This window comes from Tachypleus tridentatus, chromosome 6 (assembly GCF_004210375.1).
Source record: "Tachypleus tridentatus isolate NWPU-2018 chromosome 6, ASM421037v1, whole genome shotgun sequence".
Taxonomy (NCBI): Eukaryota; Metazoa; Arthropoda; class Merostomata; order Xiphosura; family Limulidae; genus Tachypleus; species Tachypleus tridentatus.
Genome location: NC_134830.1, coordinates 20,582,596 through 20,602,122, shown reverse-complemented (window position 1 = coordinate 20,602,122; position 19,527 = coordinate 20,582,596). Strand labels below are relative to the sequence as shown.

Genomic DNA, 19,527 nt, shown 5'->3' with positions numbered 1-19,527 from the left:
ATATTAAACAATAAACTATTAATACGTACAATGAAAGCCTCAATAAAAAAAAGTTATAATTTTTATTTTAAAGTCCTTATTACTGTTTAAAGAATTTTTTGATAAACACAAAGCTACACAATGAGCAGCAAAATCATTATAAACCTTCAGACTTACCACTGAGCCACTTTGGGGTATTTAAAGAATAAAATTTTGAAGATTTTTATTATACAACTCAAGCAAGACAACACAATACTGCAAACTTAATGACATTGTATGTTTTAGCTGGACAAAACTGGATAGTGTTTTTATTAAACTGAAAAAGAGTTATATCAACTATAACGAATAACATGCTTTTTAACCAGTCATTTCTTTTAACCCCACTCAAGTTTTATAACTGGAGAAATTGGGTTTTCATACCTGTGATGGTTATAGCACAGACAGCCCATTGTGTATCTTTTGTACTTAACTATCAACACACCCCCACAAGTTGCCCTCTCCTATGGAAAAGTTTTTCAAGATAAAGTTATTATCATATGTAGTGTGGTAATTTTATCTCCCCCCCCTCCCCATTTACCCTTGATGAAAGTCAACTTTACAAAAGTGTTCAGGTTATAAGGTTTCCTCTCTGATTACTTGTAATAAGTTTAACATGCAAGAAGAAAGTCAACAAACATATGGCAGAATTTTCAATTAGAACACAATTAAACACACCAACAAAATGATTTATTTGTAACAAATGTTATTCTACGTTCAAAATTGTATTAAGTGTTGCCTTATAAAACAACCTGGAGAGAAAACAGCAAAAGAAAAAAAAAGGCTTAATTAGATGAACTAAAGTCATTCTCTACTTTGTATAAATCAACCGAATAAAAGTGAAAAATTAAATTGACAAATTAACTCACAATTTTTATATAAAAAAAAATTAATTTCACATTAAGATAATTTGCTAAAGTAGTAATATAAACCAACTAATTGGAAAGTATACAAACATACAGTGAACAATTAAAGAAGGCTTCATAGTACAGATAAAAAATTAGTAATATGATAACATGTTTATGAACAATTATAAACAGCTACGATAATGTAAAGAAACACAAAGATTTTAGAAGTGCTATACTATAAAAGCACTTTTAAACCTTGAGAACATAACTCCTTACTTGAAAGTGACAGGTGAGAAAAGGTCATGTTAACTTTACATATAAGGCTACAAACTGCTGTTGTAAAAGTAGGTAATAAGCAACAAAACAACAAGACAGTGGACAATGCATACAGGCATGTTAGTGTACCTGATTCGATGTGGGTCTCCTACTAATGTATCAGCATAACTGGTATATGAAATAGAAGCAGACTTCACATGACCCTTTAACCTTGGAGAAGGCAGGTCACCATTCTTAGTAGTAACACTGTTACAAATGTTTTCTAATTAGTATTGAGTCTGAAAAGCTGGCATGCATTATCTCAAACAGGTTATTAGTTCTACATTTATTAAAGTTATGAGAGAAAGTACTACAAAGAAGGTTATATATACAGATACTTTTCAAAGAAAGTCTGGATGTTGAGAAGAGGTTTATTACAAGAATCTTTTTCACAAACCAATGTCACTCTACTAATCTCTTACAAAGCTATTTCTGCGATCATTCTTATGTGAAGCCAATTCTAAAAATGGTCTCTATTTATGCTTATGGAAAGACACTATGTTACTAAGACTGTTTTCAGAAGAGTACATACAATTTATTGGAAGAATATAACACAGAACTAACATTGTAAAATGCATATAGGTAAATAAAACAAATTTAATGTATATAAAGTTAGTACATAAAATCATCTCATCACTGGTATGAGTATCAATGTGTTTGAAATGGATCTTGTGAAAAATTATTATACAATCGGATTTGCTGGTTTTTAAAAGTGCAAGATAAATTTTATGCATTCACAATTATTCATACACACTTTGGATACACATTTAGAATACTTAAATCACTACTGAAACATAATAAATCTATGACTTCAAACTTTCCAGTTTACGTGCCATTTAAAATAGCATCAGTATAAGGTTATTAATTATCTTTGATAATACATCCAATCATGCTCAAATTGGCTATTTTTGTGGCCTATGGTTACATATCTTAACAGTAAGTAAGTTTAAGTGTTAAAATGTACAAGTGCAGGTAGTCAAACAGACCTTTTCTTGATCACTTTACAGGACTTTCTGATCCACAGTTCTCTTATTCTTTGATTTTAAAACCATGCAAAATATGATATTTCAGTGTTTAAAAGAAAAGGATAATCTGTAATATTAAATCATATTAAAAAAAAAGGAAAAATGTGATTCCAACAGGAAAAACAAAAGCTCCATTACTAGTTACCAGGCTCACAACAGAAATAGTGAAGAAAGGTAAACGCTTTGTCACTGAAAATAATCCAATAACACAGCAGTCTGTTGCAGCTAAAGCAGAAGCCTTCCTTTTGAATTGTAAACCAAGGTATATCTATGAATGTAACAAAAGAATTATATGTTACAGTTTCTCTCGCAGCACACAACAGAAAGACTAGCCGTAGACAATTGTAAGAGCAGCATCTGACCTGTGACAAACAGAATGAATCTTACATTTACTTTAGTGTCTGAGAAACTACATTATTTTGTAATGGATGCAGCATTACAAAATTATGTTGATTGTGTTACAAAAGTTTTTCAAAAGGATTTATAGTGGTTAGATATTGCAGCTATAATGCTATAATAAAAATCCCAAGAATCAAATAAAATAACAGTGAACTATACATACTATAAGTCTAATGTACCAGTACGCTTTAACAAAACACCGTATCTATATGGAATACATATCAGTAAGATACGGTTCCATCAATAAAAAGTACCCTGCTACACGCCAGAGTCAACATACTAGTTCTTTATCATAATTTAAGTACAAATGGAAGCTTATGCTTTACCACTTTCAGGTATCTCCCACAGACTTGTTTCTTTGGAAGAGGGGTGAGGGCTCAAGTATGCCCTCATATAACAGTTGTCCATACAACATTGATTGACTTTGAAAAGCAAGTAAAGATGAAGGATTTTACCCCAGCATATTAAGCAAAAGTCTCTTGCAATGGAAACTGGAGCAAGTATCTACAGCCAGGACTATCACACAGAACATCACTGATGAATGAAAGAAATGACATTCACTGAGTACTAGATGACAATATTGTACCGTTTTTCAATTACAGGAAAACATAAAAACACATAACCTATTATAAGCACGAATCAATATTACCTGGAATAGCATATCACAAAGAAATTTACATTTTGCGTCAAAGCTTTCCTTGCTAGTTGGAGCTTCTAAGATTAGGAAATTTCAGTCAATAGCAGAGATAACGCTGGATAATGAAAAACAGTAAAAAAACTGATAATTTATTGATATAGTCTTACAACTTAAACACTTCACAGACATTTGCATGTGGTACTTCAACAAGCTCTAACAAGCATCATAAATGGTATATGTAAAAGGTGGAGAAAATAACTATTTCTTTCATGGGTGGGTGGGTGGGTGAGTGAGTGTACTGTTAGGTATTACAGTGTCAAATAGTTTAAAACAGACTGAAACTGTAATTTAGATTTTGAAGTTAAATGTTGATATGTATCCAATTTATGGCACTTGCCAACAAGATTGACACACTTTTTTTTAATAAAAATATATTTTAATATATAAACAATAATACAATTTATAATAACAGTTATTACAAACAACGATCTATGTACAAAGGTTTTTACAAACTTACAAACAATACTGAGTCTTCTTTCTGGTCTGGAACTTCCTTGATATCTTATTGAAGGTTCACAGTGAGCAAATTAATTGTGACTCGATGTAGCTACAATTCACTTAACAGGGAGCTAGCAAGCTCTGTTCTTCACTAATCACACATTGAATATCACCCCTGTAGTTATATAATGTTTTCATAAAAATACTAATGTCCAATGTGAATCTGTTGAAGTTAAATGGTTTGTAATGTTTGAGGTCTACCAACTTTCCTGGTCAAAGTTCCCAATTAATAAGCATTAATCACAGTTACAGTTTCTGAGGTTTATCGTGTACCAACTACAGCAAACTAATAATATATATAGTCTCTTACTATTTTTCATTGGTTATATTTATAGGTGTAAAGAGGTGTTTTTCTCAACATTTCAATGTATGAAACAGTATAAACAACACGACAGTGTTCACGTACACACATACTGTTGATTCTAACACTTGATCTTGTAGAGCTTTAGTGGATAGGTGAGAGTTTTGAAATACATATTTAACAGTACCTTTCTAAATACAAATTTAACTGAAAACATTGACATTAAAATAAATATATAATAGTAAATCCATCACAGTATATATGTGTGTATACATACATACATATGGCTGACTAATAGATATATGTACATATACTTATAAACTAGTTAATATATATGTTATTTAAATTATGTTTCAGAAATGTTTTTATTTAACCCCTACAAAAAACACAGCACTTGGCTTGCCAACAATGATGTAAGGGTTAACAAAATACAACTATAATGAAAGTTCTTTTTTAGGTTACATTACACAGTTTAACATACTTCGTTTTAGCCACAAACTCATTGTTTTATAAAACAAAATATATTTAACATATCCTATGAACAGTGTAGAAGCAAAAACATTTTCCACTGTAAATACATATTCAGTTTTATTTATTTCATATTACTAAAAGATCTTTGGAAATTAAAACAAAAACATACCTTCCAACCTGAGACTCCAGATCAGTGTTCTTTTCACTGCTGGTGGTTTTTATGTCACATGTTTTACGTCTTGGGATTCCACTTGGAAGGTTTTGTCCTGGGGTAATGTTTGTCCCAGCAGAGGCTGGAGGTTTTCTGACTGAACTGTATGCTCTAGCAGTACTAATTGTTGTTCCTAGAATGTTTGAAGTAGATATATGTAAGCCTACCAAAATTAGTTTAATATAAGAGAGTAGGATCATTTTACTCTTGAACTTACAGATTAAACTTCACACTATACATAACTTAAACATCTCTTTAATTATAAAGTTATGATTGTGGCACCTATATTTTCAAAGTTGAAAGTCAGGCTTTATTACTCAAACATTTATCAAACCTTCCTTTAAATGTACTGCTTGCACCATATCTGAAGGCAACCCATTCCAAAGGTCAACTACCCTGTTAATAAAATGTCTCCTACCCTACCATCATGTATATTTGTTTGTCCACGAGTCCTACCGTTCCCACAACTAAGTGGGAAAAAAATAAAACATAAAGAGGGTGCAATGACACCATCAATTCCATTTATAACCTTAAACACCTCAATCAGATCCACTCCAATTATTTTCTCTTGAAAAAAGTAACTTGGAAAACATTAAATTGTCCTACTATAATAACCTGTTCATGCAAGGTATACCTATTAGCCCTCCTCTAAAACTTTGCTGACAATTCAATCTCTTTCTTAAGGGCTGGACACAATGTTCCAAATGGAATCTTGCTGTCCCAACATTTTGAAACAGAAAAGTTTTTAATTAAATGACCCTGAAAATTATCATCACAGCAATCCTTCTGTAAAAGTTATGAAAACCTTTGTTAATTTATGAATCAAATGTTTTCTCTAATAACAAAATTACTACACCAATTCTTCCAGCATACAGGATCAGTAGACTGGTTAACATTTTCTCAAAAGGAAAACATTAAAATCTCTAACAGTTAAACTTGAATATAACTGAAGTTCCTTTTTTCAAGTTTGTGAAACCTGATATGATGAGCTAAAATTCTAGTAAATCAACTGTCTGTGTATTCAACACTGAGTGATACTGGATGTTATATATGTTATAATATGGATGTTATATGTTATACATATGAAAAGCTGCTTACAAGTATAAAGAACTTCAGAGATTTGGGGATATAAACAGATGTGATGTTTTTGTTTTTTCAAGACTGCTTCTTTGGGTTAGATGCAAGAATGAATTACTTAACAGCATCCAAGGTTTAAATGAAAGATTCTCAGGGATATGCTTACAATAACATGTGGATTGTGAATATTTTTCAAGTCAGGGGTGAATTATATTCTAGAGGTGGGCTCCACTTAAACAGATTAAGCAGAAACGTGTTTGAGAAAGCCAAAGAATTTCATTAATGATAATTTAAACTAAACTCACATGGAAAAGATACTTGAGAAATTGAGTTTAAACAAACAACAGCATAACAGGAAAAATGTAGATTGGAAAAGAGCATAACAAGTTAAATAACATTATTAAATTTAAGTTTTCAAATATAAATAGCAAACAAGTTTATTTTTAAATGTTAGGAAAAAAAGGTATGAAACGGGTAAGTCTTAGGCCCCAGTTAAAATGAAGACTATGATACAACACATGGTGTTGGTGTTATTTTTGTTGGCAAAATGCTACACAGTGGCTATCTGCATTCTCTCAACCATAGTGAATCATTCGGAATTTATTGTTGGAAGTCTGTACATTTATCGTTGACCCACCGAGAACATACAACAGGAATTAAACACATTAGACTTGAACAACAATGGTAATAGGAATTAATTTATAACCTGGAATTTATCTAAAATTTCCATACCTAAAATGTTATTAGGCTAACACAGCGGTCACATTAAAGTCCAGTTTACTTAAATATCAACCAAAATAATTTCAGACCTGATCATTTTTATTTGTTTGATATTTTTATAATTTGAAGTTACAGACCTCTAGCAACTGAAATTACATTTACCTACTTTTGCACCAATTAGCTGTAATTTTTTCTCCCTTTACAACATCCTAAATCATACAATTACCTCACCATTGATGTCACTATTCAAGTGCTCACATATGCAAATATGGTCGAGTTAAACTTCTATTAAGTTTCAGATTTAAATTATCTAAAGTTACTCAATCATTAGTTCATTCATGTTAAGCGAAGTATTATGATATATTACAATAAATATATCAATATTAAGCAAAGTCTTAACATGCTTCTCCAATATTTATTAAGATTACAAGTATTACTTGAACTTCTGAAACCACAGACAGAAATTATTCCAGATATATGTATCCACAAAATTTTATTCACTTGAAAATAACTATTTTTAAAACAAGCATACAGTAATTTAAATCTTAAAAATTCTCAAAAATGGCATGAATTTTACAGACTAATAAAAACCAGTCTTAAAAATGAAATCCTCTTTTTTCAGTAATAATATAATCATCTTATAATAAAATAAGAAATAAGCATTCAATACCAAACTTTCCAATTCCACGATTTTCCAAAACAAAAGGAGCAGTTTTGTCACTGTTCAAATCTGATGAATTCACTTGTGCTGTGACATTAACATTCACAGTCTTTGTTCCTGTGGCATCCATAGTGTTCTGTCTTCTGAACGACGGAAGTCCAACACTTGCTGTCTTAGCATTATGTTTTTCTATTAAAATAATCACACAGTGTACTAAAAGACATATCTATAAGATCTGATTAAAAAAGCAAATTCGAAAATTTTAAATCCTACTTACTTTCATTCCCATGTCCTCAACAAGATATTTAGTTCTTGTACTTTATGCTAGGATCAGTTTAGTTGTTTAGTTCTAAAGTATAACAGAAGAATGTAATGTATTTTTCAATTTCTATGTATAATCATTTACACAAGTACTCATTACCCTCTCGAGAATCGTACGTGTGAGATTAAAAGACACGTGATCCAAAATTATGTTAAATCATTTTGTTCTATCACACTTAGAGCATGGCTAGATTCTAACTATGATAATACTGAGACAACCTTTAACCTCTCAGGTCTATATTTAACAGAAATCAATGCGAGTATCTTGTCATTGGTTTAAAAAAATTAGTAGAGCAGAAGTATGGAACAACATACAAGTTTTAACAAACAAAGACCGTGTAAGAAATGCTTGAAAAAGGAGTACAGTTTGATATAGGGAGGAGTCTTTGCAGTGAAAAAACATGAAAGCTAAGAAATAATATCAGTGATAGAACCAGCTGATAACTTGTGATAGCTAGAAAGAAGATGGATATTCTCCAATCTTACTAATACAATGAATTCAAGGATACAATAATATCATGAAACATAGCAGTGAAATAACAAATGACTCAAGCAATTGTTAATGAATCACTGAACCATTTATTGGAAACTCAAACAAAAGCCGAGGGAAGATAAGTGCAAGAAATTTAAGTACAAGATAAAAGTGGCAAAGAGAGCAACGAATACATAGATACAGTAACAATAGTAGATTAAACTTGGGAAATTCAAGAACAAAATAATAAATAATTTGACAGAAAATTTTAAATGACTAAACAATAAAAACTGCACACTAAAAGCATTAAAAATAAACTGTGGAAAACTAGAGTAAGAGAAGGAGCTCTGGCCTTGTTCTTTCATTAAGAACTACAAAGTGATAAACAAAATGTACAAATAGGCAATGAAAATACGTATTAAAATACTATGACTTTTAAAACTTGCATTAATACAAATTTTAGAATTTAATGGAATGTCCCAAGGTTTATTTACTTCACAATCAATTTAGAATAACACTAAACATACTTAATATAAGCTATAGTAAAACGGGGAAGTAAAACAAATTAACTGTTTACACAAATAAATGTTTTGAAAAGTCCTACAGAATGAATAATACTTCATAATCTATTAACAGTTTCCATGATTAGAAAAAATAGGTTTTTCAACTTAAAGAATGTAGTTTAATATTCTATAAAACACAGAAGATACTTAAGTATCTGGCAAATTATTTTTCAGTGAATATTTACCACAAACAAACAAGCATCTTGCATCTTTTATCAAATGTAATCACAGAAATGCTGTACACCTGCTTCATACTCTTCAACCAAATGAACATCCACATGTAAAATACATTTCCATGGAATAAATATGACATATAATTTATATGTTTTACCTAGAGTATAACCACAAAACTGCAGTAGACATGATTTTTAGTTAATAATATGAATATAAATAATCCTCTTTCAATATTTATTTGCACAGAAAAAAAATAAAACACCACAGGCACTTGTCACTAAACTAAATAAGAAAACAGATTCACCAATATCAATGGACGGTGAGACACTGTTAACAGATTTATTAATTTGATAATTTGTTTATAAGATATTAGTAAAACTTTTGTTCAAGTTCCTGAACCAATTTTAAATTAGATAAAGTTACTTATTTTTATCTATTTGGAAGTAACAAGTGTTTTATATATTTTTATAATTCTATATTGGGCTTATAATTTACTTTATTTACTTATTTACCTTATATTACCTCTTATAATTTTAACAAACTTTCAACACAGTCTCATTCTTTTCAAAAATGATTTGTTCCAGCCAAACAGAATTTATATTTAATGCCATTTTACTTGTTTTTTTTTTTATTATACATGTTTATAATAACACATCTAAATATGTTTTGTGTAAGAATAAAACACAAGAATAATTAATATTTACAGTAAAGAAATAGTTTCTGAGCCTTCCATTTTCTCTTCAGTAAAACTTTTGTCACATTGCATTTAACTGTCAAATACTAGAGGCATACTGAAAGGTCGCATTTTCCAATACCAAAAATGTATTTCTGACACTCACTAATTCTCACACAATAGCTTTCTTGATTTGTAATGCCCTCTACACCTGAATTTTCATTTGGCACTTACCTTAACACTTCCACCTAACATCACGTGTTTACACCTGCTATAGCAAATGAGCAACACCAACACCAGTGCAAAATACCCTCCTAGTGCAGCACAATCATCACTTTGTGATTAAGCAAAAAAAAAAAAAAGGTGCACCAGATGTGGAGAGGACATGTGAGAAGTGTGAGTGGAGTAAAAATCTATTGAAAATACATTTTCAGTGTTGTAAAATTTGAACATCCACCATAATACTTTATCTTCGCTTACATAACAGCTAGAACCCCAAACTGAAACAGTAGAGAGACCAGTACAAAAATTACCTATACAAGCACTCTTTGGAAAGCATACAAAGAGAGCATATACAATTTTATATCCTAATATGTAAGGAAGGCTGCATCAGATATGTATCAGTATGTACTCTCTGCCAACTGTAAAGATATGTGTCACCAATATGGGTAGACAAGATGCTAGTCCAATCAGTAAATGGATGTTCCAGATGGTATGGAGTGACTAAGGCACATCAGACTATGTTCAATGGAGCATATAATACCAGACAGCATCGGGTATTTGATTTCCATTCCACAGTAGGAGGAGGTTCCAAACCATCTTCATCTCATAACCAAGAAGTAGAAAAAAAAATGCAACTTCCATTCCAACAATCCAGGCAGGACACAAGTGTGCAGACCCATTACACAATCAACATCGGGCCACCAGGAAAAAGGATATCTGAACAACTGCTGAAAGAGGAAATGCAAACATGGTGGGTCAACTCCAAACCAAAACCAGGCAGAAGTTTGCAACTGGTCCAAGACAAGAGGATGGTCCCTACCAACCACATATGATGACTTGTGTTGACTGGTCCTGTGCCAATCCAACACCAGACCACCCTGGAACTGACCTCTAGACAGTAGTAGGATGGGGGAAAGCTAGCCAAAAGAATTAAATACAAATGGTGGATTTGTCCAGTCTAGAACCAGGTGACATTAGGAGAAGCGTAAATACCATCTACATCATTGGAACACCACCACCCAACTCTTGACTCAGTGGAAGATGTCACATTCACGAAAAAACCTTCATAGTCCACCCCTCAGCAACAAGAAACTAGTAACTTGCAAGGATTTCTATTTTCAACTAGAAGAGGGGATAAAACAATGAGTGAAGAATAAAAAGGAATACAACACCTTAAGACTGTGCAATGGGTGAATGTGAAAACCTATTTTGAAAAGCAGGTCTGTCCAAGTTTATTCAACTGGAATTAGAGAGACAGGCAGCAATCCTGACACTGCTTTATTCATGATGATCCATAAGTTGATATGGTCTGGAACAGACCTTATTTATTAAGTAATATACCACAAGGAACCTTCATCTCGTTAGTGAGCATTATAGACCTTTAAATGTTACACAGTGCAGACTGAAAGTTAATTATACCCAGACAGATGTCACTCACCACTGAGTGGGATCCAAAGATTTAGAAATAGGCAACTGTAAGCATGTTATATATAAAAAAGAACTTGCCCATTTAGAGCTCGTAAGGGGTATGTAGAATGGTGACAGTAGGATGTCAGTATATGGAAAAAGAAAGTCTGCAATTAAAGTAAGTGGGGTAGTCAACACACCAACTCACATGAACTCCAATGGATGATATCAGTGAAGAACCAGAGAGAAAGACGGGTATCAGACTTGGTGAGAAGAGATAAGGTCAATATGAACTGACATCCATTAAAACATAAGATAAATGGATGAGATACTGTAACAATCCCTTGAGAAAAATAGGAGAAATATTTCAGGGAGATAAAGAATCTCAAAAAATAAATAGATGAGAGTGTAAACTGTGAAAAGAAACTGAGCAGGCCAAAAAAACAATGAACTATGTGAAAGAGACAGAAAACAATTCAGAACAAAGCAAGAATAATACTGAGAAATAGATGGAGAAAATACATGAAACAGCAATGGCACACACATCATATCTCCTATGACCACAGGCAAAAAAGTAACAAGTAGAACCAAAGTGAAAGATAGTACAGAGAACAAAAGACTACAGGATCAAAGAAAAGAATGGTTAGGGTGTGGAAAACAGTATTCAGGTCCTAATCGGGAAGGACTGCAAGACAAGGAGTAAAACAGTAGCAAAAAAATCATAGGAAAGGCAGGAATGATCAAAAGCAATAGGCCTCATTCAAACAGCCAATGAAGACATTTGGAGAGGTGGGGGTGGGGACTGAACAAGAAAGAAGGGTATATATGAAGAGGGTCTGGAACATTTTGTTATAACAATGCTAGATGGGAGAGGGAGGTGTGATGTTGAAGGAGTAGAAAGAGTAACAGAGGTAGAGGAAGGAGCATCAGGAGGACTCAGTACAGATTATCCATAATAGGGGAAAACATGAAAGAAAAGACAAGTGTAAGGGTAAGCATGGAGAAAAAAATGTTGGAACTGTCCTGACAGAATACCTCCCCAGCTAAAGCTAAGGAATGAGGAACAGGGGTCAAGAAAAGGGGGAAATAGGGTGTTGAGAAAAGTAGCAAAAACATCAAGAAGAAAACATGTCCAGAAGATCAAGGGACCAATCCATAGGAAGCACCTTGGCAGGACTGGAGAGATGATACACTACAAGACTTGGAGCACCAAAAATAGAACAGTTTATGAGATTTGCTTGTATAGAATGGGCCCATAAAAGGGTGAATAGTGTGTAAATAAAGAGAGTGAAACCAAGTGTCCCTCTGATGATTGATAAAAAAAGACAACTATGGAGTTGACTGTATGTAACATCATGAAATGTCTATGAACCATCCTACAAAAAAAAAAAAAAAATCAAAATTTGATGCACCACTGAAGATTCTAAGAGATGGATTTGATGGGATAACACTGTGTTGTACTTAAATGACCAAAATTAGTGAGAGAGTTAAGAGAAATGTCACTCATCCAGAAAAACACCCAAATAAATGATGAATGATGTGTGTGTGGGAGATGTGGCTCCTTCAAATTGAAGCAACAAACTCATATATACCACCTCTTGAAGGATGAGAAGAGGATGGCTGTAAGAAATGTATTGCAACAGAGCCAAACAAGCAAAGAAGTATCTAAGACATCCATCTCGGTTATCCCAAAACCTGAGTTGAAAAAAACCACTGTATGGTGAGAAATTCACAATGGAAAAGTGAAAAAACGAGAAGTTGACTGAGACGTGAAAGGTGCAAGACTCAACACCTATCTACACATTCCCTGGAAATCATAAGAAAAGACAGGAAGAGAAACCTATCTAATAAGAATTGGCACCATTAGAACCAACATTGCTACAGACCAATGCTGACAAGAAACAAGATATCTTTGATGATGTAAAACAATGGATAGAGGTGGCATTGGAGGAAACAATAAAAGTGTTGGTTTTTTGATAAAAATCCCAACACACAACAACTTGCTGCAAGTAGCAGGCAAAGGTCCATAAATCAAATGAAACAGACACTGCCAAAACTGACAGTACCAAAGTTTACAAGTAGTAAAAAGATGAATGAGATGAGGAATAAGAAGAGATTACAGAGAAAGAAGAGGGAACAGGAGGAAATGAAGGAGCATCAGAAATAGTAAACCAGTGAGGATAAGACATTGGCATGTAGCTCCAATATGTGACACCAGAAAAGCAAGCATACCAGTAAAATCATACAGGCACTAAGATAAAACGAGCCAAAAGAAAGCATGTGAAATAAAAGGAAGACAAAAGCACTGAAGTAACAAGGGCATTATGTCCCTACCATTTCTGGAAAAGATCAAATAAATAAAAAGTGACGATGCCAATGTAGAAAATATAAGTGAATGAGCATCTACCAAAATCCCTACAGGTTAATGGTGGATTACCATAAAAAGAAGATTAAAGATGTTTTCGTTTTTTGTTTTTTTTTTAATTAAGCACAAAGCCACACAATGGGCTATCTGTGCTCTGCCCACCACAGGTATCAAAACCCAGTTTTTAGCATTGTAAGTCCACAGACATACTGCTGAGCCACTGGAGGGTGAAGGTTAAAGAAGCAAATATAATAGAAAAAAGTAGCATATGTAAAATGGAAGTAGGAAAATCTATGCCCAAGTAAGACAAACAAAAAACAGGACCTGACCTCCACCCATGTCTAAAGAAAAAAAATCTAGAATGAGTGATAAAGCATGCTTAGTTATACGAGGTAACAAAAGATGATGATGATGAGGCACACATGCCCCAAAGTAGCAGTAAAAATAATTGAATGTGTCATAAACAAACCCGAGAAACCTAGTTATAAAATCATGAAAGAAGGCTCAGGGTAAAGACAACACATATATAAGATGAAGCAAAGGTAGGTAGGAAAACAAAAAGCAAATTCCTTTCTGACATGAAAAACAAACATAGAAAGTAAAAAGAAACATAAAAAGCCTCATGAAATACTGCATCACCCACCACAAAAAAAAATTATCCCCTTTCCCAACAAAGATAAACCCAACACTAATGTAGTTGGTCGGCTAGTGTGGACAAAGTCATGTTATTTCACACCAGACAGATTGTGTAACAATGCCTTTGTAGATACTTCTACTAAAAAAGGCTATGCCTGAAGAGCTCACAAGTGTAAAACAACAACAAAAATACACACTGTAACAAAGAATTTCAAATCAAGAAGTGACTACTATGTTTTAAGGTGTATAAAAAGAGTTAGTTGTGCTTGGATGATGTGTCACACTCTTATTGGCAGAGGATTACTGCTCGTCCAACTGCATGCTGCAATGCACTTATACCGTACGTAAACATGTGATGTTAGATGGGAGTCTTAAAGCAAGCAGCAAACAAAAATATCGTGAACAGAGATCAACATAAATCAAAGAGAGCTGTTATGTAAGCTGAAGTTTAGTGCTGTATCATAAAAACAGGAGCAGCACCAGTACCATTTTCACATTCATCAGAATAAGAATTCAAGTACAAAAAAAATAAAGATTGAATATTAAAAAATATACTATACAATCAAATTAACATTAATAAACAGAACTTGCAATTTACCTCCTGTTTCTACACGACCACTTTGACGAGACTTTGTTGTTGAAATACTTCTCTGAACTTTGCTGTGTGAAGAAGTGTCGCCTGCAGAGCTCTCTCCTGTACGACGCAAAACTTGAAGTGATAAATTGGATCCCAATCTCAAGTCACAAATTTCATTCTGCAATTACACTGGCATACAGTTATTTCCACCTTCAATGCTTAAATACAACTTATTAAATACTTTGTACTGTAACAATAACAAATACTATGTGTAAAAATTTACTGGATTTTCCTAACAGCTAGTTTTATTAAAAGGAAGAAAATGTTTATATTTTTCCTTATAAAATCCTGGTAGTATACAAAAATATGTCTATAAAATTTCAGTTTTACTCCATACATATAGTTATAACAGAAAGTGTTCGTACCCCTGCATCGTGAGTAGTTTTTTCGTCATAACTTAAAAAGTATCACGAATAGGATAATGTAAGTATAGTGTATTATAAATATTATAGTAACACACATCTACATAAAGTTTTATGTAAATTGAACAACAAATAAACTGTTTATAAACAAATAACCAAACATAGGAGGGGCAGAAAGCGTTTGTGCGTCTACTTTAATGGTCAGTTGTGTAGCCTTTCAGGTGAATTACTTGGCGCAATCTCTTCTCATAGCCCTCCATGATCGTTTGACAGTACTCAACTGGTATTTTCTTCCATTCTTCTTTACAGAAGGCCTCCAACTCTTGCAAGTTTTTCAGATGATGCTGATGAACCCTGGTCTTCAATTCATGCCAAACGTTTTCAATTGGGTTGAGATCGGGTGACTGCAATGGCAACTCCAGAATGCTTATATGGTTCCTCTGCAACCAGGATTGCACACATTTTGATGTGTGCTTGGGGTCATTGTCATGCTGGAAGATCCAACGATGCCCAAGCTGCAAGTTCCAAGTATCATTTTTGATATAAGAGCCTAATATATCAATGTACTCTTCTTTTTTCATGGTTCCGTTGACACAGTGAAGGTTGCCTACACCAGAAGAAGTGAAGGAACCCCATAGCATGATCGAGCTACCTCCGTGTTTAACTGTAGGGACAGTGTTCTTATGGAAAATATAGTAAACATCACTGTGGCCAAAAAGCACAATTTTAGACTCATTTGATAAAATAATACTTTCCAATAGGTAAAGGGTTTATCTACATGCTTTCTTGTATACCTCAATCATGCTTCTAAATTAACAGGCTTTAAATATGGAGTTCTACGAGGGCAGCATGCTTTGAACCCAAAAGAACCTAACATGTTCATAACTGTAGAGGTGCTTACTTCAACCCCAGTTTCCCTTATCAGTTTCTTTATGTCATTACGTATTAAACGAGGGTTCCCACTAACTTCTCTGAGAACCTTCCTCTTGGTTCTCTCTGGAATTTTGGTGGAGCGTCCAGAATAAGGGAGGTTAGCAGTTGATTCTGTAAGCTTAAACTTGGCAATTATGCTTTGAACAGAAGTTTTCGGCATAAGTTGTGTAACAATACCGGAAAGAGACACACGAGACTTGTATTTTACAATAATTCAGTTTTTTAATCACTGGACAGTTGTTTCCTGTTCACCATGATGACCAAGCAGATAATGACAGAGATGGTGCTAAATTGTGGAAGTACATTTTTTGCTGGCTAAATTCCAATAATTATGAACCCAATGTCTGGTTCTGGAATAGTATAATGTAGTTTATTTGCCAAACTAAACAAAATTTTTAGAGGAATATCAGTTTTTTCACACGTTCTGAACTGTACGAACACTTTCTGCTCCTCCTATTTTTGGTTATTTGTTTATAAACAGTTTATTTGTCATTTAATTTACATAAGCTTTGTACTTACATTGTACTTCTATTAGCCTAATTGTGATACTTTTAAAGTTATGAGCAAAATACCACTCAGGACGCAGGGGTATGAACACTTTCTGTCGTAACTGTATATTACTATAAAATTATTGTCATTATGCATTCAAAGAATAAAATAATGATAATTTTGTTAGCAAACAGTCATTATAGATTTCATTCAACAGCTAATACAAGAGAGACTATATGTACAGAAAGCTGAAAAACACGTATCAATTAATTTTAAATGTACATGCCCAAACATAAGGTATGAAAATAGATTATGGTGTAAAATATGGAGCTTAATGTTAACAACAGCCATTTCCATGATCAGTACCACAGTATGGAAGGAAGGGCAAAGGAGGGGAATAGTGTATCATTCTAGTGAAAATCTAGTGCATTGTTAAATACTTATGCAGGCCCGATGTTAGTATCAACATTACTACTTCTATAATCGAGTATGTCCTATATTTGTGCTTTAATAACAGTAAAGAAAACACTAATTTTTCACAACAAAATATCAATTTCTTGCATTGATATTATTCTTTCAATATGATGTTCTTTTCCAGAGAAGGACTATTTACTTAAACCTTTAATAATTCCATGCAAATTGTTGCATTTTTATAATTGCTTTTAACAATATTTTCATCTCAAAATAAGCCCAACAACGAAACAAATGTATTCACTTTAATACAGTACCAATGTATGAAGCAGAATCAAGCCTTATTTAGAAAGACCGTTTATCATTGGTCTAGCAAGTTCTCACCACTAGTGTTTTCTTCTGATGATTAAACACATTAATAATGAGAGAAGATATGAAACATTCCATGGATAATGATGCATTATTACTAGGAATACACTAACGTCTTAACACAGAAAGATTTTTTTTACTCTACACTTTCCTTGAAGAAAAATTTCCAAATAATCTATAATTGTAACTGTGATATGCCTTGAATTCACAAGCATCTTAGTTTCAACAAAGTGCAAACCATGTCTCCATAATTTCCAAAGCCACAAAGTGAAGCAATACTCACTTCAGTTGTCCTTTTATCAATCAATAAATAGTTTGCCATTATGTCGTCATATTTTTTATTTCGAAGTGAATCTTCTATATCATCTCTGGAGAAACCCAAGTTTTGTAACATATCTGACAAAAAACAGCACAATGAAAGAAAACAAAAATTAGTAAATTCAAACATTTATAAAAAATGTAATATATTACAAAACTATATGCATTTTGTTTGTATGAAAAATCTTCAAACAAATTTTATCTTGTAAATACCTTCTAAACCTAACTGTCAAATCAACAGTAGATGCAGTTATCTAAAGATGTTTTTGTAGAATATTTTTCACCTCGTATCCAGTAGAAATACTTACTCATTTTTAATATTCATATAATACTCTTTATCACACATTTGTTTTTAATATTTTAAAAGTATAAAACATCTAAGACAGAAATTTACTATTGATATTACCATTTAACTATTGTGCGTAAAATAAAAATTCTTGAATGTTGATTTTTTAGTCTTATACAACATAAATACATTTTAATAACATTTGTAAGGCTTTCATGCACAACACTGTTGGTAGGATTATATATCAAACTAACAGGTTTCTCACTACTTTTATGAAATGATTTCATCACATTTACTTTTATTCTGTATTTTTGGTGATACAGGTCCACAATCCCGTATCCGAAGTTCCGAAATTCAAAAAGCTCTGACAAGTTTTTGTCATGGAGTGTGGAGCATCAGTATAACAGCTGACCCAACTCCAAACCCGCTTGACCCACATCACTCAGGTGTGACATGGCAGCATAGCCCAGCAGTCTGACAGGTACGTCAGTTGGGTCTCAGCACTCCTACTGGTCACACGTGTATTTGCTCTTCACTTTTGCTTTTCATTTTGTGACTTTGTGTTTAATTTCACTGTGAAAATGTCAAAAAGAGCTGCGGATACCCCCTATGGGTAACAGTGAGAAAAAGGAAGCATCCGACATTATCAATAACACAGAAAGTGGAGTTATTGCAGAAGCTTGATCCAGGTGTCTGTGCAGTATCTTACTGAAGAATGTGGTATCAGAACTACCACTGTATAAGATTATGGGATGCTGCTCTGGACCTTATTGGGCTGATACATTTGTTCTAAAATCTGAAAAATTCCGAATTCCAAAACAGAACTGGCCCCAAGGGTTTTGGAAAAGGGATTGTGGGCCTGCATTAATACAGTTTCAAACATTTTTTCTTTAAGTGTATGATTCTTTTCTTACAGCACTTTTTCATCTGTTCCATTCATACGGTATGTAAAAAAATCCATTATGGGATATTTTTCATAGAATTTTTCATACTTTTGTAATACTTTTCACAATTATTTAAAACTTGTACATCATCTTAAAAAAATCCAAATGCCAAAACACAAACAAAATGATTATATATGAACAATTTTTATCAACTAAAATATATACACAGTTTTGGTAGAGCATATAATTTTCAAATTAATAATTAAAAATGCTTAACACCGGTTCATGTTCAAACAGTCCTTCTCGTACCACAATTAAATTCACTGTTTCATTTGATGATGTGGCTTGTACAAATAAAATATCTTATTTATATATGTAATTTGTATTTATTCCCATCTTTGAAAGTTCAAAAAGATTTCAATGTAATTTTTCTTTATAAAATTCAAAATTCTTGCCTTTGTTGTATATTTTAATTACACATTTTAAACCTTCCTATGAACTAAAATATTTCTTTCTTTGGATTCATGTCACAGGTGGAGTACCTCAGGGCACAGTGTTAGAGCCTTTATTCTTGTTGATTTATGTCAGTGACATAGATGAAGGAATGATCATTATTTAAATTTATTGATGACATTAAATTTTGGTTGTTACTGGCCATGGGGGGGATTGTTGATGCTCAATCAAATTATTTCAATATTTGTTGAGTTGAGCAAATGAATGGAAGATTAATTTTAATAAAGACAAGGTAATGCATGTGGTTTGTTTTA

At 32.8% G+C, this 19,527-nt stretch overlaps 1 protein-coding gene across 10 annotated transcripts in view; it reads right to left on the bottom strand.

Moving 5' to 3' along the window:
* LOC143252064 (MAP/microtubule affinity-regulating kinase 3-like) overlaps positions 1-19,527 on the bottom strand; it is a 76,155-nt gene that overhangs the window by 2,629 nt on the left and 53,999 nt on the right. For 8 of the 10 annotated variants that reach the window (XM_076503659.1, XM_076503658.1, XM_076503661.1 and 5 more), the window contains 5 exons: positions 17,556-17,668; positions 14,670-14,826; positions 7,248-7,427; positions 4,739-4,913; positions 1,269-1,385 (listed from right to left, as the gene is read on the bottom strand). In XM_076503659.1, the coding sequence (XP_076359774.1) occupies positions 1,269-1,385; positions 4,739-4,913; positions 7,248-7,427; positions 14,670-14,826; positions 17,556-17,668 (742 nt within the window). The remainder of the gene's footprint in view (positions 1-1,268; positions 1,386-4,738; positions 4,914-7,247; positions 7,428-14,669; positions 14,827-17,555; positions 17,669-19,527) is intronic. The other 2 variants (XM_076503663.1, XM_076503662.1) reach the window with 1 other exon arrangement.